The 23166-nt window shown below is 38.2% G+C and overlaps 1 protein-coding gene across 2 annotated transcripts in view; it reads right to left on the bottom strand.

Annotated features, from left to right (window-relative positions):
• Positions 1-22939, bottom strand: part of PLPP1 (phospholipid phosphatase 1) — a 91279-nt gene extending 68340 nt beyond the window's left edge. The window contains exons 1-2 of one of the 2 annotated variants that reach the window (XM_063295657.1): positions 22674-22938; positions 1004-1158 (exon numbers count right to left, since the gene is read on the bottom strand). In XM_063295657.1, the coding sequence (XP_063151727.1) occupies positions 1004-1158; positions 22674-22731 (213 nt within the window). In that variant the 5' untranslated portion in view covers positions 22732-22938. Of the gene's footprint in view, positions 1-1003; positions 1159-22673 lie in introns of both variants that reach the window. The other variant, XM_063295658.1, reaches the window with a different exon arrangement.
• Between the last annotated feature and the right edge of the window lie 227 nt (positions 22940-23166).

Here is a 23166-nt window from a genome sequence, read left to right as displayed (position 1 = left end):
GCTTTAACAATGTTTTCACGAGACAAAAGCTAAATATGTGCTCAAATCTTCTGAAATTAAAAGTCTCTAACTTCGTTCATGTATTCATGCTTTGAGGCTGGATAGGAAGGCAACACTCAAAATCTGTTTCAAAATCTCTAACTCTGAACCTCATCTCTCAATGACCCCACTATAGTTCTGAAGAAAACTTTGTCAAACCTAATACAGATAATTAATATTGAAAGAAAAGTATCTAGGTATTCCCTCTTGTGTCTGTTTTTGCATAAACCAATTGGCTGAGTCAAGTTATATATTAAAAATAAACAGCTGGAATTATGTAAACATAATACCACTCAGATTAAAAAAACTCTACCCCACTCACTGCTCTATCATGGATTAATAATAAGTCTATTACCCATAAGCTCTCTGATTCCAGGTGCTCAAGTGACACCACAAGACAGACAACTCTGAAAGACAACTTTAAAAGACCAAAAGGATTGTAATCTGTATAATGTATCACCGAAAAAGGAAACAGCAGCTCAGTAGCAATCTGCTGATTATCAGAACTAATCTTGTTCACTGAGGTCTATGAGATTTATTCCCAGGCAAATGAGGATAGGATTGCAACTTAACTGTCAATTTCAGATTTTTTCCCATTATGATAAACCTTCTCCAAGAACTAATTTTTATTGTCATTATTTCCTTTCCATTTCTTTGCATCTCCTGTACTGCCTTCTGGCCATTTAGGTTTAAATTATACTTTAGCGGTTTATTTTCCAACCAACAGAAATCCAAATTTATCACCTCGCCATTTCAAAAGAATTGGCAAGAGACAGACTTATTTTGAGCAATAAGCAGGGACTTCAATACATTTAACAGAGGTCTAGTGATTCTAGGCTATTATAATAATTAGCCAACGACACTGAAGCCAAGTGTTTATGTTCAAAGATTTGAGGAGATGGTAAGTTCTCCGCACATACTTAACACTTTCCCCACACAGCTGCCTGAATATTTAGCTACTTACAGAGCAAATGGGCACAGTGAATCCCACTATGTAGAGGACAGTAGATGTGACGGTACTGTCATGGAACGGGTAGCTGATGCTGTCATCATTACAGAAAAAGCCCCTCTGGTACGGCTTTATTTTTGCCAAGTTTAGAACAGCAAGGGGTAAGCCAGCTGTTGGGGGAATGGGAAAATACATAAGGTTAAATGTGGACAGATATCAGTATATATTTTTCATCAAGTGCAGAGGAAACTACTGAGCTACATGCAAAACTCAGGAGTTTTTTTCTCAGCCAATTTAGAATCATGCAATGCACGCAGATTCCCTGTACCGCAAAGCATCCTGTTACTTTGTCCATCATTCCTTAATCTGGCATCCTCCAAAAGTCAGGCTCAGAATTTCAAGAGTTCCAGCCCCAACACATCTGGAAGGTGCTTGGTTGGAGAATATTTGTCCCTTAATCACTAGCAATCAGACCTACTGACAACTGCAGAAATTAGATAGGTGCAGACTGAATTCATAATCCTTAAACATCAAAAAGATGTCTTTTACAGAAAGAAAGTTATGAGTATATTATTTAGTTGATATGTTTATTTTGGTCAATAAGGTGGAATGGGAGCAATCAGAGTAGAAGAGTCTGAAACTTGGATAGAACAAAAAAAAAAAGGGAATGATTGTGGAGGGCATATTATCTATTTTTTTGATGGAAAGATTTTCAAAGCCTGAACTGTTCAGCTTTCAGAAAGAAGGCAGTAGGGATAGTTTCCTGAAAGGGGAATGTATTACACGACCCACCGATTAAGCTGAATATTAGACAAACATTCTGAAAAAATATGGAATTGTAATTTCTATAAATATGCTTTTTTTCTATAAATATGCTGCTACTTTTCCTCATACAGCAAAGTTGAAGAATCCTAGATCTTTTCCCCCAACATGGCTGGGAAAAATAATTTCTGCAGTGATCCTATAATTACCTCTGGAATGGAGAAGTACAGAGTATGGAAATACCAGCCAACCCCTGTATGCTATTTTTGAACACCTGTGTTTCGATTATTAAGATTTATTTCATGGCATCAGCATTTGCTATAATTATCACTATCTTTACATAACAGTTTTATGTCATGGTACTTTTGTGATTAGCTAATCTAATCCTCCCTGAAACACCCTGGTATACATGTATTTCTTCACTTATTATCTTGAGGTTTTTATGCACATATCAGAAGTCATGCTGAAATAATTCAAATGAGGAACACCAAGCCTACCTGTCCTCAAATCTTCCAGGTGTTCAGATATCTAATACAATGGGGATATTCACACATTAATGCAGTTTCCAACCCCTTCTTGTCTCCAGTTGGTATCTTAGCCACCATTATAGTGACTGGTTGGACATCACTGTTGGTTTTCTTTACTAAATTGAAAAACACCACTACAAACATAGAATGGCCCAGCTGGGGGTAAAGCCATTCTCTGCAGGGTGGGAGAGGAGGCAAATTCAACCCTTTAATGTCTAGTAAGAGTTTTCCTTAAGGGGGAAAAAAAAGGAATATCCTGAATCAGCTATTTCACCAACACTGAATAATCTTTTCAAAAGATAGACTCTCATACATTAACTTTATTATGCCATCTGCTTTAGAGATACCCTACATTTAAATATGGCACTATACCTAAACTGCCAGGAAAGTCAAAGTTCTTGTTGAACAATATACTCACTTCTTGCTGTAGTTGCCACTGCCAGGCAATAAAATGATTCAAAACCACTTTTCCCCACTGTCTCCCAACATCAACATTTCCTTTGTACCATCCTAGCAACAGCCAGGTATTGAAGAAGCCAGGTATAAACAAACAAATAAACATACATACATACATACATACAATAAATATACAAAAATATATACAAAAAGCTTCTATTCTATTATGCAGAAAGAACTGTTTTAGAAAACAGCAATTAGAAATGGAAGATTCACATCCAGCTAGCTGGAGATTACTTACTCCTATAAATCACTGCAAGTTGGACATTTTAGAAATACGTACTAAAACCACAAAGGACAAATTTGAAATAGTTTTAATAAATTAAAAAATAAAGGCCACATGAGACTCCAGAAATGAAGATCATCTGGCAAAGGAGTACTCTTATTCACATTTGCCCTTCCAGCCATCCAGCAGTTACGAGATCACTTGCAGCATAATGGAAAGCATTTGCCAAGGAAATTAATGGTTAAAAAATATTCTTATATTTTCCTCAAGAGTCAAAATACTTCAAAGATTATTTTTAAACTTATTTTTAAAAATACATATATCACATACTGTATGAACATTTCTCTTTGGACAGACTAAAACTTTTTAGCTAGCTAAGAAGTAAAGCGATCTAAAGAGTAACACAAATGTGGGATGGTTTGGGAAGTCATTTTTTTTTCTCAACACTAATAAGACATTTCTTCTCATCAGCGTAGGCTGAAACTACTGCCACATTGGCATTATTTGTGCATATGATCAGTCAGCTAGTCTGAGACTCAGAATATAACCCTTGAAATCTGGAACAGAGATCACCAGGCAGGCAAAGAAAAACGTTATTTGAAGAGTCTGGGAAGCTATGGACTGTCTGCATTAGACAACAATAGTGGGGAATATGCATGCTGCCTGGAAGTGACAGGAATTGTAAACCTATGCATCTGGATAACATCACAGTAGCAAATGCCGGACTAGATGGCTCATACAGTCAAACAAGTTTAAGGCAGAGCTTCTGGATTTATCCTCTGTTCGAAAAGATGCTAAACCATTGGATTAGAACTGCTCTCTGACCAACTGCTCTCTGCTCTACAGAGTCTATTGGTGGGCTAAGTGAAATGTTCCCTAACTGGGTAATATTTCCAGCTTAACTTTTTAAAAATGAAACAACCAGTGTCTTGTTGATAGAATTTTGCAGAGATCCAGATGACCTTGTCAGCCACCTAGAAATCTTCCATTAAATCCTCTTCAATTTTCCTCTCACCTTCCTTATTTCATATAATCTTTTTAAAAAGACAAAATCGTTACTGTATTGTGGCACAGTTCTCGGGAGGATAGGAAAGGACAATACCCAACTGAGGCATAGCAAGAGGAGATTCTCTGGGGAACATAGACAGTATTCAATAGTCAGACAAGTAGGTAAGTAGATAGATAACAAGTTTCATTCTGAGCTAAACATGATCTGTTCCATTATGTAGCAACTCCTAGTGATCACAGCTTCAACTATTCAACCAAAGAGCAAACTGCTTCAATTTATTGGTACATTCTGAACTACAAGGAAGGAAGTACAAGGGAGGGGAAGCCCAGAGGAAATCCTCAGTTTAGAATGCTGAAGTCCACAGGAAAAGGTGTGCCAACACATTCATATCCACAGAGATGAAAAATGTGCTTCCCTTGGCAAAAAAATGTCAGTCCAGTTATGTTTTTTCATAAATCTGTTTACATTAGGAAAATATTTCACTTCAGAGTAAGATTTTCAAACACTGAAACAAGCATTATACATTGCAAAGATAGCTCAATATGCTGGTTAACCTAAAATGTTGCTCAATAATTTCTTGTATGTGCGGCGAGCCATCACAGACTTTGACTGCATCAATCCATGTTATAACTATGGCTGCAATTCAGATCACCTACTGGTGTTTATCAAGACTAGAAGTGCTACACATTTTAAAACATCCAGCAAATAACAGTATTCCCAAGGAAATGTGGGGCCATTTACAGATGATGGTGCAGATCCACTTGCAGATCAAGTCTCCCCACACATCAGATGAGGCTGTGTCCTGCCCTTACCATCACATCAGTCCATGGCTTTCCCAAGTGGTAATATCAAATTTTCCTTCAAAAAGAATTTCCCATTTCAAGCAGTGATGATCACAGCAGAATTTTTATTGTTTTACTCTGCTATACTATAATGGTGTAGTCTGGGCTGCCATGGGGATGGGGGGGTGCAATTTGGGTCACTCCATCTCCCATTTTCCCAGTGTGGCAGCCCAACATCAATACTAGGGTAGGGCCCAAACATCAAGCAGCATAAAAAGCTTGGCAATTACCCACTGTAAATAAGAAATGTTGGTAGTGTAACTTTTTATTGTAGTTACAGAGATGAGGGGAGAAGTGAAATACAGGAGGCTGGACAAAGCACTTTTTCCCTGGCCAACAAACAAGTACTAATAGGATGAGACACCACTGAGCTCATTCATTGGCTAGCTCAGGAAAGACAAATGCTGCTTGGCTGTTGGCTCTCGGGCAATACTGTCAATTTACAAACAAGTAAACATGTCCATTCCTTTAGCCCAGCGTTTTCCAACCTTGGCAACTTTGAGATTTGTACCAGAATTCCCCAGTCAATGAAGTCCACACATCTTAAAGTTGCCAAGGTTGAAAAACACTGCCTTAGGCTCTCTGCATACCTACTGAACTACAACAATGAACATCAGTCATTCCTGCTTTGTTTTAATTATGGAATCAGAGATTTTGGGTGATGGAAAGGCTGGTCATTGGAAAGTACTCTTTGACTCAACTGACTTATTACTGGAGTTTAGAAGGATTTGCATACAGCTTATATGAATTTCTAGCAGGAACAGCAGAGCTAATATTATTTTCAATTAAGCACCAAACAGACCCAATAAACCAGCCATCTTTTCTGGGCCCTTCATATGTGTTAGATTCTAAATTCCATAATCCCCAGCCAAACCACCTACAGTATACCATATTAAGTTAGTCTGGACTAAATGATATTTTCCGATATGAAATTCAGATGCTGACAAAAGTTTCCTTTTCTGTTGTTGCAATTAGAAACAAAAGAGCTTTGCTTTCTGAAATATGTTGATAGTAAAGAAAGCAAAAGTCATGCAAGAAAAATTACATTACACCATCAAACACAGGCAGGGAAAAATACAATAAAAACCCTTTTGTTCAAAGTTTCAGAAAGCCTTTAAGTTTTCCAAAAACCTTCATCAAGCTAGATGGTTAATCAAAGGAGAGAGAACAACCCAAAAAATCTGTCTGGTGCTAAATCCATGGCATCTGCATTTAAGAATATTCTTTAAGATAAAAGGAGACAACAGACATTCAAATCAGATCTCCTAGATTGTCGTGTAATTAAAATATGTTATTAATCAACAATCATAGTTAATGATTCATTTACTACATAAACATTTTGCATATTGAAGTACAAGTGCTTCCTGAAATACTACAGCATGCACAGAGTAATAGTTCAAAGGGCTATTCCTTTCTGGCCCAATTCCTACAACATAGATTGTTTATGCCAGGGGTTCTCAAACTGCAACTTCCTAAAATGATAATTAAATTTATGTAACCTCATCCCATTCATGATGTCATGAGTACTGATGGCGAGCAGGAGGGGGCCTCTATCCAGGGGGGAAAACGCATGCATAGTACTGAGGAATTAAGCAGCCATTCAAAGAGACACAGATCAGACACGCCTTAACTTTTGGGGTTTATCTGTCTGGGTTTTCCCACGCTTCTTCAGTTTGTTAGGATTTTCTGTCTTATGTAGCAGTAATAAATACTAGAGACCTACTCCTCGTCTCAGCGTGATTCCTGACTGTTAGGACACATAAAATGATTTCCTTGGGGTAAGTAGTACACAAAAGTCTAAGCTTAAATATTGGCAATATTTAAAAAGAAAACTGGGACCCCCTTGTAAGTTGTTTGTAACCCTCCAGGAAATCCTGACCCATAATTTGAGAACGTTTATGGCATAAACTTAATGGAGCAAATCCCAACTGGCTGGAATCATGCAACCCACTAAGCTATAAGTAAGCAAATCATGTCATGGCTTACCAGTGTATGCTGGAAACGTAATCTTTAATCACTTTGTTTAATTTCTTTGTTCAATAATAGAGCAGAAACAAAACAAAACAAAACGTGTCCTTAAAGTTCATCCCATCAGTTAAAGGTTCACTCACCAATTTAAAAAAGCTGTTCTCTGGGTCCAAATGACATTCTTGAAATACAGTCCATCATATAATAGTGATCATATCACTGAACAGGAAATTATTGCTTAGAATGATAATGAATACATAGCCAGTATACTAGTTCCTCCACAAACTATTCGTTGATTTAGCCATGAAACCATTACAAATATCAAGTTATCACCTTTTATTTATCCTAGCACATTGCTCCCTATATATTTTCAGGGAACAGATCATCTTCAAATATGACCAATTTCCTGTACAGAAAAGTAATCTGCATAATAAAAAATACAAATTGCACTTTTTCATAACAACACTAATGTGATTTGTTCCACTCTGTGTTCATGCACTAGAAATTGTGACTGGTCGTTGTTTCCCAAAATATGCACGATATAGTGAATAATAACTTATGTCATCATTCTGAATAATTCTCTACACAGCTTTATGTTGCATGCTACTTCCTACACAGATTTGTTCATGATGTAGTATTTTTACATCTTATTAAATCTAGACAATATAAGAACATAATGTTCTATCTTCTCATCTCTGCACTATAAGGCCATGTCAAAGACTGATACAGAACACATCTCTTGGATTAACTCTTTAACAACTGAAGTCTTATTTTCTTCTCACCTATGTAACATACTGAAGATAAGACTGGATGACCTCAGTATCAATGGTTCAGAAGTTGAACCCATCAGTTTGACTATCCAGCATCTAATGCAGTGTTTCTCAACCGTGGCGACTTTAAGATGTGTGGACTTCATCTCCCAGAATTCCCCAACCAGCCTTGCTTGTTGAAGTCCACACATCTTAAAGCTGCCAAGGTTGAAAAAACCTGATCTAATGTATTCAAGTCCAAGATAGCATATACATTTATTATAAAAAGCTAACTACCAAAATCATTGTTCAGATAGGGTTGATATAATTAACCAAGAATAAAATTGTCTGTAAATTTTAAAAAATACTGCAAAGATATAGTCCAGAATGTCGGTAAATGCTAACATTCCAGCACAGGTTTCCAAACTAGAAAATATAAAGAAAAGGGCAGTGGAAACTAAGGTTTTTATCTCCAAAAGCTGTTTCAGAACATGCAGGCATAAAACCTGTAAGCAACATTTTAAAGCAGCTGTGTTTTTTCCTGGCAGTGCCCAACCCAGGGAAATAGCATGACTACTCTAAGGTGTTGTAGACAGGTGTGAGATTCATGCTACAGCATGAATTTATTAGCAACTGAATCCGAAGCACTGCACAGCCCTGTGGCTATTTGGGGGCGGGGGGGAGGAGTGGAATTCCCCTTTGTTTAAAATTATCTTAACTATCCTGAACTTTCTCTGAAGTTCACAAGTGTGTAAATGATTTCCCAAGCCAAACAGAATATAAATCAGCCATATGGACAAAGAGCAGCTTTCATCTTTGAAGCCAAAGCAATGTAAGGCTTAAGAGACAGCTAAACAATAACACACTGTGCCCTGTGTGCTCAAAGCAGCTATGTGGCTGTATAGTTCCTCCCATTGGTACCCAAAAATATTGCTAAGAAGCTATATAAAAGGCAACTTGCCAGCTTTTCTGTAGAAGAAAAAAAGCAGTCCTGCAAGCACCAATGGCTATCTTTGCAAACGAGCTGCCAACTAGATTCAGTCCCATTAAAAAACATCAAATTATTTCCTCACAACCGCTAAAATAAAACTTCCTGCATTAGAAAGTATCAGCCTTGGGTGAATCTAGCTCAGTGTTACCTGCCCAGCTTGGAAGCAATTCTCAAACACTGCAGGCCAAATCTAATTTCTGACACTATTTTATTAGCTAAAATGGGGATTGACCCTACCATCGACTCATTATAATTGCTCGTAGGAGCAATTTCCATACCTCTCCTCAAAGGCCAAGCCTAAGTACATTTACTGAACATTAGATCGATCTGTGTTTGTGTAGCTTGGTCATTTCACAACTGCTATTTTGAAGTCTTATCTGCTGAACAATAAAGAAATCATAAGCACTAAAAGAGGCTGCAGGGGGAGAGAGAAAGCAATAGAATTATTCTGTCTCAGTGAAGTGGAGAAAGCAATTCAAAATCAGCCCAAAACTGTTTAAAGGTGGAGAGGAAAACAGTTTCTATCAATATCAAAGAAAAGTGTTGATGGAATCTTTCAAAAAGCAATTCAGAGTGTGCTGCTTCTCAGTGATTCATAGAGTGACTCTACAAATAAATTCATTTTTACAAACTGACATTCCATGTTACATTTTATAATGTAGTAATAAATTAGAAGACTTACGTGGTATCATTAAGCTTACTGAACCATGGATAATGTTGACAAACTCTAGGTATAATTTCTCAGATGGGAAATGACTTCTCCAACAAGTGAACTGTTTTCCAATCCATAAAAAGTCTCAGATGAGAAATTCAACAGTTTAAAATATCTAATGACCTTAAATTATTACATACATACAGAATACACAAGGGCAAAAAATTAGTCAGTTGGGCAGGCCCATTTGAAAAAGTCCAAATTTAAAAAGTAAACTCCCTTTTATCTGGTCCAACAAAAATGTTGCATATTAATGAAAAAGTTTTTTTCAAACTTCTTTACAATTTCGCACTATTTTGAAATGTTTCAGTTTTGACTCTAAAAATACAATTATACCATGCTTGCTTTGTAAAATAAAAAAGTTATTTTGAACTCTGTACGTAACAACTGACTAATGGTGGAAAATATATAGATTTATCCTTCCACATATGACTCTTGTGGGAAGGGAGCTCAAACAAGTTAAGACAAGTTTTACAAGAGCATTACTGCTTGCTTTAATTCCCAGTGTGGAATAGACTGACTGAAACTAGACTATCCTTTCACAGCATGTGAAGCACCCAGTGAAACCAAGTACCAGAAAGTCCTTCTGGGTATCTCACATGAATCATCCCCTCCCTTGGCACACTTGATTTTCCATAGCTTGCAAGACTGGAAACACTTCCAGAATTTACTAGCTCTGCCTTTCAAACCATGCCATTATTACACTGTGGAATGAATAGTAATAGTAATGCATAGTTTAAGTAGTAAACTTTACATATTTTAATAAAAAAGTATTTAGGCACTGATATATCCGGAGGTAGCAAGATGTCCAATAACAGACAATAACAATATATCCTAAAAATATTTTTTTTAATATGAAGGGTAGTTTCATTCTTATATACACACACACATATATACATACACACATATCAGATGGCAAGTAACAGAACAAAAGCAAATATCAGCAAGACTCTAAATACTTATATCTAACAGACAAGCTTCACATTTTAAATTAATAGTAATTTACTTAATCAGCTGAACAGGCTAATCCATATTACCAACTGCAACGGCTGAGTTCACAATACATGCTAAGCCAAAACAAGCCACATTATATTTTAGCACAATGTATGAACTTAGCCACACAATCTGAATTCTGAAGAATAGCTGTTATTAATCCAAAGCACTGGCAATGTCAAAACACAATTCAATTTCACATAGGGGCAGTGAATCCATATTTTCTCCCACTTTAAAAAAAATGAATTAATTTATTACAGCAGAGCCATCCTCCTCCTAAATAACCTCTCACAAAAGTTAATGTCAAAATTATGACACTTGTCATATTATATTTATCATATTTTATTTATCATATTTTTATCACCGCCGATCTCCCCCACATGGGGGACCCTATTATATATATTATATATATATATATAATAGAACGCACAGCTTTATTCTATTAGTATCACAAACATTTTCCTCTCCTGCCTCTAGTGGATCCTTTATGTCTCATTTTAGATTGTCAGCTTGTCTGAAAGCAGGCACCGTTATGGTACTAAAGAAATCCATACTCATAACGCCACGTAGACAATAGTGTGAGATACAGCCTGGGCCCCAAAGTGGCATCCACAGACACCAATGTGCCCACATACAGCTCCCTTTGCTCCTGCTAAGTTCAAAGTCCCGCTGATTTTATTTTTTTAGAATTTTTAAATTAAAAATGAGAAGCATGCTGCAAGGCAAAGCACCAGCCAAAACAGCTTTTATTTACAAGAATGCATTTGATTTTGCCTGTATCTGAGAAGCATTATTAAGAAGAAAAGGTACAGAAGGTTGATGTCAGACTGGCAGGGCAGTAAATCTCTGTGGAAAAAAGGGGGGGAAAAAAGGTGAAAGGTCCCTTGTGCAAGCACCGAGTCATGTCTGACCCTTTGGGGGGATGCCGCTTTTGCAACGTTGTCTTGGCAGACTATAGCGGAGTGGTTTGCCATTGCCTTCCCCAGTTGTCTCTACGCTACAGAATCTCTACACTATAGAAATTCAGCCCCACACTTAATGACTAGCTAATATCATCAGATTCACAAACTTAATATAACTAGGTAAGTTGCTTTACTGCAGTTAAGAAATAATATTTAGGGTGAAGATCTGGCTGGTGCAGAACAAAAATGTCAGCCTCAGAGTTTAAATCTTCAGCCTTTTCCTTCCAGACTTTCAAATCAATGGACTTTGGGCTGTTCTTTTCCAACCCTTCTGATTCTCATTCTGCTCATTGTTTACACAATGGTCTTATTTGGCCTGAGCACTGCTGGTTCATACCTTCTCAGGTTTAGCCCTTATACCATTTCACTATTTTCTCCTTCCCTTCCCCCTGGATCTGTAAATTTCAGTTGTACCTCTCTCCCCACACCCTGCATGCCCCTCTTTCTGTTTCCTTTTCTTCATCAGCTGGAACTGATAATATTTCCAATCATCTTTACTTTTCTTTTTTTCTCTTGGGGATTTGGGGAGGGGGGATTTCCATTTCTTCTTTAGCTAAAGAAAAGACAGAGATTTATTTTTCCAATTCAGGGATATACTGTAATTGAAAACCACATTCACATCTTTAGACCATATTATTCTTCCCAAAATCATATTAACAAATATATGGGTATTCAACAAACGGAACAATAATGGAGCAAATCCATATCATATTGTAAATTGTAAATGTTCCCTGCATCATTTTATACTTAAAGCATAAAGAAGTTGTCAACCATCCTTTCAAAAATATTATCTCAGGAATTAATTTAACATGAAAAAGTATTTTGTTGAATTAGTCTCATATTGATGGGAAACATATTTATTAAAGACCTTTAGCAACTGATTTGTTAATATGGGGCATTCCAAACCTTTATTTTGAAGTTCTTGCACACAGAGAATATTATTAAGATGGATATCAGTTAATTGCCTATTAAAATACTGTAGACTGAGAACCATCCAAAACACGTTTTCATTGTTGATAGTAATTCAGAAACTTTATACCATATGCTGATAAGGCAACTGGACAAAATTGGGCAACCTGTGGTTTTGGAACACTTGCTGAAAAAACAGAACAGCTGTCTCAGAAGGAGAGGCTACAACAGAAAATAATATGAAGTATCTTATAAAAATGTCAACTACTACTGAGTGGCATTCAGGCCCTTGACTCATAGTACGTCAGAAGTCCAAGGCCCCTGGGGAGAGGAGACAGGATGCAAGGCTCCAGCTGGCTATTTAGTGAGATAATCAAGTCAGGCAAGAGTTTCTCTTCCTGGCCCAAGATTCACAGGGTGGGCCAGAGTTGGAGGGCAAACTTTTCTGGGTACAGAATGAAGTGGAAGAGGGGATATAGGGTAAGAAATATTATGCCATAAAGCACTACCCTGCTTGTTTTCTGAGCTCATAATGCAAGAGATCCAAAGTTAAAACAAGAAGTATGCCCTCAACCAGCTGCTACACGAATCTCTGAGAAGATTGTGTTTCAAATCCTTGTGGTCAGTTTGGACCTTGATCGGGTATTTTGCCCTCTGGAGATGGCACCAATGCTGAAAGGCTTCTCTGATGGGCAAAAGCTCGTTAAAACATCATCACTTTTTTCAGATAGCAGGAGTTGGTTGCAAAGCAATGCAAAGAGGAAGAGGGTGCTATCAAAATCTAGAGCAGATTATAAAATAGAGCTCCCAAGGTGAAATCAGATGTGTGGGATCTGGATGATAGAGGATGGGCTCAGAAGTGAATGCTTGCTTGATTAGAAGAAAGGGTTGTTGAGCATCAGAATTCAATGTAACAGGAATCCCTTCTGAGAAACAGACCTCAGCCATATAGTTAGGGAAGCAAAATTAGGAACACATTTACAGTAAAAACCAAAAAGCCCAGAAAATGCTGTCAAGCCCCTAATTTGGGGAGGAGGAGGGGATTTCTAAAATGGTATAGATGGTAGTTCAGCTGGACCCATGTGAATTCCTTTCAAGCAGTCCAAGCAGTTCAGTAATGCCTGTTACTCTAGTTATGCACACAAGCTGTAGACATAAAGGTGCTGAAAGACTGCCCAAACTTATTCAGTATGGAGTGCAGTAATAAAACAAGCATTACAGTTGTGCTACAATTTTTAATACTTTTCTAGAGTTACAAAATTAGTATTGTACAGTCCAGCTCCAAACAATGCATTTTACTCTGTAGCTACAGTTGTTAATGTGCATCAATTTATGTACAATCACAATACTATATGCCTGGGGAGGAAAAAAAACTATCAAAGCTCAATCAAAATATGCAACTGGCACTTCTGCATTTTATTTGTCATGAAGATATTTCAATATCAACTTCTCTATCTCTGTTAAAGAAAAGAATATAAAAGCTTAACATTACAAGCAGACATAAATACAGGATATAAATGGAACCACAAAATAGTGAATTCTTATTTGGTTAAGTTGAATCCTGATTTATAGAGGTCACTATTACTAAACTATTTAAATCACTGATCTCTCTATATTCGCAATGAACTTTGAAATAGATCCAAGCTATTCCTGATTAGCTATTATTTTTAGAACACATAGTAAGATTATACAGAGCAGAGAAGAGACAGTGTACAGACAATTTTATTTACCCTCTTCAGTGAACTAAATCTCGCAACCACATATAACGAGCATAATTACCAAACTAGTAATTTGGTGACCTAAACTAGGTAGCTGCCATTAAGGGCTCTCATCATAAAATGTGCCATTTTATTCCATTAATTTATTATTTGATTAAATTGGTATCATAAGCCATAAATGCAGAGTTAATGATTACCTATCCAATGATTACTCCAGGCCTTTTCCCACTGCTGAGTGATAATGCTATCTACCCATAACTGAGTTGGTAGGAACTACGCTGGCATGAAATATGCTGCCCACATTTGATCAACTATCTTTCTGCAAGAAAACAATTGATCCTATAAGCCTTGATGACTTAAGGTTTCCCTGACATTTAAACAACCAGACAGATGCTTAAAACAAATTGATTATTCTGTAATCGGAGGGGGGGGAGAGAGGGAGAGACTCTTCAAATCAGACTTGATTCCTGGCAATTATATAGACAAGTCTATGCAGTTTCCTAGGCAGCAGTTTCAGAAGTGATTTGCCACCTCCATCTTCCTACGGCTGGGAGGGAGTGGCTGGCCCAAGGTCACCCAATTGGCTTTTGTGCCTAAGGTAGAACTAGAACTCAGGCTTCCCTGCTCCTAGTCCAGTGCCTTAACCACTCCTTTGCAACAAAAGGGAAGAGTTATGGCTGTAATAATCTCTATGTAGGGTAGATAAGACTTTCCCCTCATAGAGGAAGAGCTTCTTGTTGTTCTTGGCAGGGAGACTACAGCATGGCCAAGCTGGCATGACATGTTTTCTACTTCCTCCTTGGAACATATTTACATAAGATTTTAAAAGGTGCCTATAAAGATGACCAAATTAAAGAATGTCTTCTTTGTTGCCTGTCATAAACAAGGTACACTAATCAATGCATTTAATAAGAAAGTTCTCCCACTTAAATCAATGGAACGCGTCCCTCAAAGCATGTTTACAGCCTCTCTTTTGTTTCAGTGGCATGATTCAGCTGGGAAGGGATCCTAGGAATAATGGAGGCACTGAACTCTTGACTACAGGAGTGGGAAAGCAGATGGCTGCTAGCAGCACAGCAATGATTTTCCTTTTGAGGCACAGACCTTAAGCCACAAGATTTACAGCTTTTCCTAGCATTGAAAGGCAAATTCAGAATACGTGCGGAGCTGCTGGATTTTATATCTGTTAAGAGAATCCCTCTTAGATGACAAATGACAACTCTCTTTAAAGCCAGTATATGTGAATTTTACAGGCAAAATATTATACACCATTTGGTAGTAAGCCTTAAAATCACAGAGTTGGCAGGGACCTGAGAGATTATCAAGCTATCTGACTATCCAGCCTCTGAAAACCTCCAGTGAAGGGAAATGATCACTCCATGCTTATTGTAAGTAACTTATTCCACTGATTGACAGCTCCTACTGAATTTCTTCCTAATGTCTAACTTGAGACATCAGAAAGTGGAAGTCATAGCCTTCCAAGTACTGTCAAAACAACTCATAGAAGCTAAATGACAGGTGGATCAAAGCACAGTGACTTGAAGAAGAAGAGAAAAGAACTCCAGCAGCTTTTCATCTAATCCAGTGCTTCTCAACCTCAACAACGTTAAGAGGTGTAGACTTTAACTCCCAGAACTCTGGGAATTGAAGTCCATATATCTTAATGTTGCTGAAGCTGAGAAACACTGGCTTTCTTATATATTGTCAGGATGGTAATTCCAGTGCTAAATATTCTTCCAATAGCCATGGAAGATCTTCTGAAAATTAACCCTGATCTTAATTAAATTCTACAAATAATGCATTTGTAATTTGTATGCTGTACTTACACATGTCCCCATTATGAAGTAAGACATTTGGCCTTTTGGATAGTCTTAACTACATGCTATATGCAAGTGAAATTCAACATAAAACTTTAGACTGAAGGGAGAAAGTGTCTTTCCTCTGTGATGCTATGAGGCTAGAAAAGCAGAACTTGACCCTTTCTTCCCGTACTGCTTTCTCATCCCGATAAGCGTTTAGGCTTTCACTTTTCATTGTAAATCTAGAGGAAGCTGATGCTCTTCAACCCACAGAACCTCACAGCAGAAACCACTCAAAAGACACAATTTGGGGTGTTGCTTCCCAATCCTATTTTCTTAAGTCTTTTCATAATCTGAATGGCCATTTGTTAGGTAGATATTTGAGTACAAATTACAATTTGGTCCCAGATGTACTATTTTTATCACTTTACACCTAACAGCCATACTGATTCAGTTCTAGTCTAGCATTATTTTTGGTACTAGAGTTACAGGAAGTGGTCTAACAAATCTGAACAGCAAAATTACTCACAGCTTTAGAATTAAATAGGATTAAAGCCAAATGAAAGTCTAATATTTGAACTGCTCCATCAGCTCTAGTAGGAAGCAAATTACTTAGAACAACAAGTAGGGATACACTTTGGAGCTGTACATGTTTCAAAAAGAATTTGGAAGTTGCTTCAGACCTTGCATCAGCTTTTCATTAAAGGAGACATGACTTTTCTTCCATGTGAGACTGAAAAAGATTCTGTTGCTTTAAATGTCTCATTAAAGATGAGTTGCTTTGGATATGTAATTCATCTTCTTTGAAGCTTACCCAGAAGCGTGAGAGGTATAACTTCAATTATTATAAATTGTTTAATATCTATCTACCTATCTAAAATATCTCCCATTCCCTTACTGCAATTGAAGCTATGTAGTTCTACATTTAGGAACTATGATCCTAAATGCTTAACCAAGGTTTATTATTTTTGTTTATTTTATATCCCACCTTTATTATTTTTATAAATAACTCAAGGTGGCGAACATACCAAATACTCCTTCCTCCTATTTTCCCCACAACAACTACCCTGTGAGGTGAGTTGGGCTGAGAATGTGTGACTGGCCCAAGGTCACCCAGCCGCTTTCATACTGTATTTGCTTCTCAAAAACTCGTATCAAATTATCTAATCAGCAAATTAACCCTGTCAGTAGGATGACATACCTTACAAAGTGATTTACAACTAACAAAATTAGATTCAACACACAATGATCCTAAATACCTCATTTAGAACCTTCAATTTATTATTTCTGTAATCCATACTTACCATAAATTATGGAACTTTCAGTACAAACAGAGATGGAAAATTTCCAGACATTTTGAAGCCATGGGGGAAAAAACTGGGGGGGGGGGAGGTTAATGGAAATTTTGGGGAAAATTGAAATGTATCCAATATTTTTATGTTATTCTTTATTGTTCTGAGTTCCTCTTTTATGAACATTCTATGCAGCATCTTGTTTAGGCATCAAGTTCCTAGGCTGCCCAACCCCAGAATGACTCTGGGTAGCTTCACAATTAAAAAATATGATCATATTGCAAAAGCATGGAGTTGCCCAGAGGAAGCAAATAAAAAAAAATGCTCACTCCATCCCCCAGCTTCAAAGGGCTCGAACCTTCACTGACTCAAGGCCTGGAGGAAGAGACAAGTTTTTAATTCTTGTTTAAAGAGGGATAGGTTGGGCCTTAGTAACATATGGCTACGAGACCTGGACCATAAGGAAGGCTGAGAGAAGGAAGGTAGATGCTTTGGAACTGTGGGGTTGGAGGAAAATTCTGAGAGTGCCTTGGACTGCAAGAAGGTCAAACCAGTCCATCCTCCAGGAAATCAAGCCAGACTGCTCACTTGAGGGAATGATACTAAAGGCAAAACTGAAATACTTTGGCCACATAATGAGAAGACAGGACACCCTGGAGAAGATGCTGATGCTAGGGAGAGTGGAGGGAAAAAGGAAGAGGGGCCGACCAAGGGCAAGGTGGATGGATGATATTCTAGAGGTGACGGACTCGTCCCTGGGGGAGCTGGGGGTGTTGACGACCGACAGGAAGCTCTGGCATGGGCTGATCCATGAAGTCACGAAGAGTCGGAAGCGACTAAACAAATAAACAACAACAAAAAAGGTTGGGCCTGTATGAATCGCTGGGGGATGCTGTTCCAGAAGGCAGGTGCAGTAACAGAGGAGGCCTGTTTCCTGGATTATGCTCAATGACATAGCACAGCATAGCATAGCATAATCAGTTGGACCTGAAGCAAGCCTTTATTGATCAAACAGGATCGACAGATCCTACAGGAGACAGATGGTCCCAAAAATAAGAACCAGAATGTTGAATTGCACCTTGAAGCTTACTAGTAACCACTGCAGCTTCCAGAGCAGGCCTGATACATGGGCAGAGCAAAGCATGCCCATTACTGCTAATGCATCTGAATTCTAGATCACTGCACATTCTGAGTGATTTTCAAGGGAGCCTCATGAAGAACCTATTGCAATGTTATACCCACAAGGTGACCAAGCTATAGCTGACTATACAAGAGCCTCCAGGTCTAAGAATGGGTACAACTGGTGCACAAGCCTGCAAGCTGCCACCTGTTCCTAGTACAGGTCCTAGTCCAGGAAAAGTCCAGTGCAACCCCATAAACCCCATTCAGGACCAGAGGTAGAAGATCTCCAGAACCACATGCTCCAAGAACCCACTGCCACTTGGTCTTGCTTGAACCTATTCATCCCCAAAGTAACTTGGTTCATTCATACAATTATCAGGTTTGGCATATTTGTACAATGTAAAAGTATAATTTAACCAGGTAACTAAATTTACTAATGGAATGTGCTATTAAATGTTTACTTTTCCTACAAAGGAAATAATGAACTTCAGAAGGCTACAGTACTTAGGATCTCTTATCTGTCAGTTTGACAAACTGGAATAAAATAAAGTTGATTTAGAAGGAAACCAAAACATGTCCTTTGAGGCCCAGTCAGGAACAGATCCATTGGGCTCTAGATAAGAAGTCAACAATACACAAGCCCACAAGCAAATAACACACCAAATTCTTCCTTGGGGGGAAATGGCCATGCTGTCTAGCAGCAGCCATGCATGTTGCTCTGATTTTTGAGAGTCATACAGGACTATTTATCTTCCAGGTGTAGCAACCCTAGTGCTCTGACACACTAGATGAATGTCATCTTATTACAAATTAATACAAAATAATTTGGAGATATAAACAATAGCTATACATGGGTATCTTGTCTTATCTGTATCCATTTCTCCAAAATAAAGTATTTCATTGGAAGTTTTTATTCTTTCCAAAAATTTTCAGTTGGGAAGGGGGAAGGCTTTTAAAATGCTGTGTTTTTTTACTGAGCTATTACATAACTAATTCTACATTATTCAGTATGCTTATCCTAGCTACTTCCAGAAACATGAAATGTCAGAATGTCCAATATTTTTATTAGACACAAATAAAAACCATTGTTTGGCAATAAATTGATATATTTTCAGTGAGACACACAAAATCCTCTAAGATAGGCGACTGAATTTGATAGTAGCTTACTCAGAAGTGTAAATGATACCAAATCCTGTTGCGGAAAATGAGGAAGCAGCTAATTACATATGTATGTATACAGGCCTGATACAGGCCATGTATCTGTAATATACATACAGATGTAATTACCTGCTTCCTCATTTTTATGATAAAACAATTTAGAAACAAAATTCCTTCCCATTTGTGTAACCAATGTGAATCTTTGTCTAAAGCAATAGTAAAAAATCCAGGAACCCAGTAACACATTTCTTCTAGAAAAATAATAGTTTTTAAAAAGTGTGGGCTCCGTAGTTTTAAGAAAAACTTTCTTGATTGCGAAGTCAGAAGAAAAAGACTACAGTGACAGTTGATACTAGCATTAAAAAGTAGTGAATTGTACAAAGTTCAGGAAAACACTGATTTATACAAGTGGTCTCTTTTCTGAAGAAAGTCAACTCTACTCTAAATCCATAGATTTTTTTTTAAATACTCAGCTGAAAAATACAGTTTGAGTTCTTTGATCAGTATGATAAAAAATGTTACATAACTATTACGCAGTGTTATTGGGCATACTCATCCTCTTTCCAGAGACATAAAATATCCAATGTTTTTATCTGCCTTCAGTTTTCCAAAAATCCTTTAGATTATACTAGGGAACATCTCCCTCCTTTTTTTCTCCAGTAATTTTTTTCTGTTCCCCCACAGAATTTAAGCAGCCACAACAGATTTCCTCAACCAATAGCAGCTACAAACATGGATCATGATATTATTTCCTACACTCAATTTTAATAAGCTGGCATCATTAAACAATAAAAGCCAGCTTAACTAATGACTACTAATCTTAAAATATATATTTCTTTATATTTACATTTACCTAAAACTTTGAATGTCTTTACAATTAACTTATTTACAATGTCTGGCAACCCCAATTAATCTCCTTTTACTACATACTGTAATGCAATTTGATTATAGCACCAATTTCAAGCTCACTGGCTAGGTTATAAAATATTTCTAGCAAAAATAAATGAAGGTTCAATTTTTATGCTTAGCTCTGAAATACTGATATCTTAATTTTGCCCTTCTTAAACCAATTTCAATGTGTTCAAGAAAGGCAGTATTAAAGAATCAGCATTAATCAGGAGAACTGAAATGGCTGACTTGCAATGTACTGATAAATTCATTTCTGCAATCTGTGTCTTAGATTTGGATCACAGTACTAAGTTATTTAGTTACCAGAGCCGGGATGCTGGTCACCAACAACTGTTTAGACACCATTAAGTCAGACCTTTCTGCACTCCTTTTTATATTAACTTCATTGTTGCTTACACCATAATAAAATGCTTAATCTTTAAGATTTCACAATATATTTGTAGCTTTGACTGCAACAGAAAACTATGGCTGTTATCTCATCGAGTCAGAACATATAATTTATCAAATCACAGACTGCATAAACAATGGTTTGCGCCTTCTAAAATATTTCCTCCTGGGTTAAAAATTAGGTATTATTATAGCATGTTGAGAATTAATAAACCTAACATACATGATCTTTCTGAAATCTTTAAAACACTACAATAGGTCAGACTATAGATACAATATTTTAGATGTAAGAATCTGAGATAAGTTTTAAGTTGAACATCTTCCAGACAGCTTGATCATAGCTAATTCTTCGCCAGAATGGAAGGATGCACACAGCTATTTCATGCCAGCTGCTTTACACAGATCTATTATTAACTTGGAAGAAAATAAGTTTCCTCATATATTCAATTCAAGAAATGTTTTGAAACGTACTGAAATTGGCCCACTGATCCTTTAATTATCTAATTAAAGATATTAATTAACTGTATCACCAATAAAGTATTGTTTAATTACCCATTAAAGAATGGATGTGAAATAGCTAATATTTCATTCAAGATGTCATCCTATATTGAAATAGATTATCTCATAGAAAGATTCATTCTTTGCATCATATATCCTAAATTTATATGACATGAGGCTTTTCCATTCTTTCCACAGAAGCAAATTTTCACCCACTCTAAATCAGCTACTTTAACGTTGATTCCAAAATCCAGTTATCTTTGATTTCAGGGATTTCCAGTAAGTGCATTATGAATAGCAAGATGAAGGTAATTGGCATAAATCTCTATCAAGGCCTTTCTAAAACTAGCAGATGAGTCTAACAGAGGACAATGGGCTACCATCACTATACTACCTTACTTAAGGTAACACTTATCAATATTTAGCAACAAACAAAGCTAGTAGTTCAGTATTACATCTGCTCAAGAAAATAATGTCAATCTAAAGCCAGATGCTTTGCAGTAACAAGGCTTAAGTCTAGAATATCTATATTATTATCTTTTTAAAGTTAAGATTGTACTTCACCAAATACACACACACACACACACACACACACTTTCTGGTTACATTGTGACGATTCTTCATATTGTAAAAAGGAAAAATTACCTTCAGCAAATAAATCCTAGTACAGTATATATATCTTGCAATCCTAACCCTAAGAACAGCTATAGTCACTGATTTTAAAAAAAATCTATTAAAAGCTTCAGTATGCAACTCAGTCAACTATGTATCCCTTTACATAAAATAAAAGCATGTTCATATGAGAAGAAATAAGCTGCTTTCTTTCTGACCTCGGTTTCCTGACCGTAGATCAATCTTCCCCAGTCTCATGCCCACCAAATGCAATTGACTTCACCAGATGCTTGATGTGGATCCCAATACACCTGAAGGCGCCAGGTTGAAGAAGCATGCACTAAATGTCACTGTGCTTTTCCATCAACCAGCATACCAAGGTGGGTTTTTCAACTCTCTCTTTCTCTGTACACCACTCATTCAAGCCATTTGTTATATTAGCCAACTTGGATAACCCTGATTTAAGCAGAATTCCAGTGACCAAGTTTATCTAGGTGAGAGATGGGGGTTGCTGCGAAGCTAGCCAGTAAGCAAGCAGATGAACAGATGAGCGCAAAGAAAGCAGCGACAACAGCAGAAGCAGACAAACCTAAAATGAAAAAAAATGCTGCATTTATTAACCCTTTTCCAAACCTTTCCCAAGCTTCGGCAAGGCCAGGGATGCAAGCCAAAGATTAGCCTGTCAACATGCAGGGGAAGCAAGCTACCCCAGATACACATTCGCTGCATATGTACGTTTACGCTTAGAAAAGAGTGTAGGCGATGAACACTGAACAACCCCCCCCCCCCGCGCCTCATTGAGGGATTCATTCGGACGGTATAAAACGTATCTGGAAGATGTACCCATTTTCTGCCCTCACCCAAACACGTACATATGCCCTCGTGGGTTCCCGGGGGTAACTGCAAGAGACTGGGGGGCAGAGGAACTGCCGCAAAAGCCTGCCAGAGCAGCCCCTCGCCGCCCAACCAGGGGCGCGCTGGGTGGGCAGACCAACAAGTACGCAGCGGTGGCGCATCGCACCCGAGGTGCCCAGGCGCCTCCCCTTCCTCCCCAAATCCCCGGGCTGCGCAGCCCGAGACATACCTAGGACCACGCAGACCACATCCAGCGCCACATAAGGGAGCCGCGTCTTGTCAAACATCTTGAAGCTGCGGTGGTGACGGCGCCGCCCTCAACCGAAGCTCGGCCGGGACGAGGCTAGGCTGGCAGGAGGGGCGAGCCGGAGAGCTCAGCTCAGCTGCCTCAGCCTCAGGGCCAGCGGAGGTGGGCAGGGAAAAACGGGGCAGCCCGGGCGCGCAGGTTCTCCGCCCAGTGGCGCCGCCTGACACCCGAAGCGCCGCCACTAATGCGGCTCGCGGGAGGATGGGCCGCGCTTTAAGGAGAGGGAGGGCCCCAACCCAGGAGCGCAGGCGGGCGGCGGCAAGAGCAGCTCCCAAAGACTCCACCTCCTTCGCCGCACGGCCGCCCACGTGCAGGCTCCGCTCGCCGCCGAATTGTTTAACTGAGGTAGTCCACCAGGCGCGTCATAACCACTCGCTCCGCCCCTTCTGCTTTTCTGTCCCGCAAAGCCAATCCG

This window comes from Candoia aspera, chromosome 2 (genome assembly GCF_035149785.1).
Source record: "Candoia aspera isolate rCanAsp1 chromosome 2, rCanAsp1.hap2, whole genome shotgun sequence".
Classification (NCBI taxonomy): Eukaryota; Metazoa; Chordata; class Lepidosauria; order Squamata; family Boidae; genus Candoia; species Candoia aspera.
Note: the sequence above shows the minus strand (reverse complement) of the source record. Positions and strands in the feature narration are given on the sequence as shown.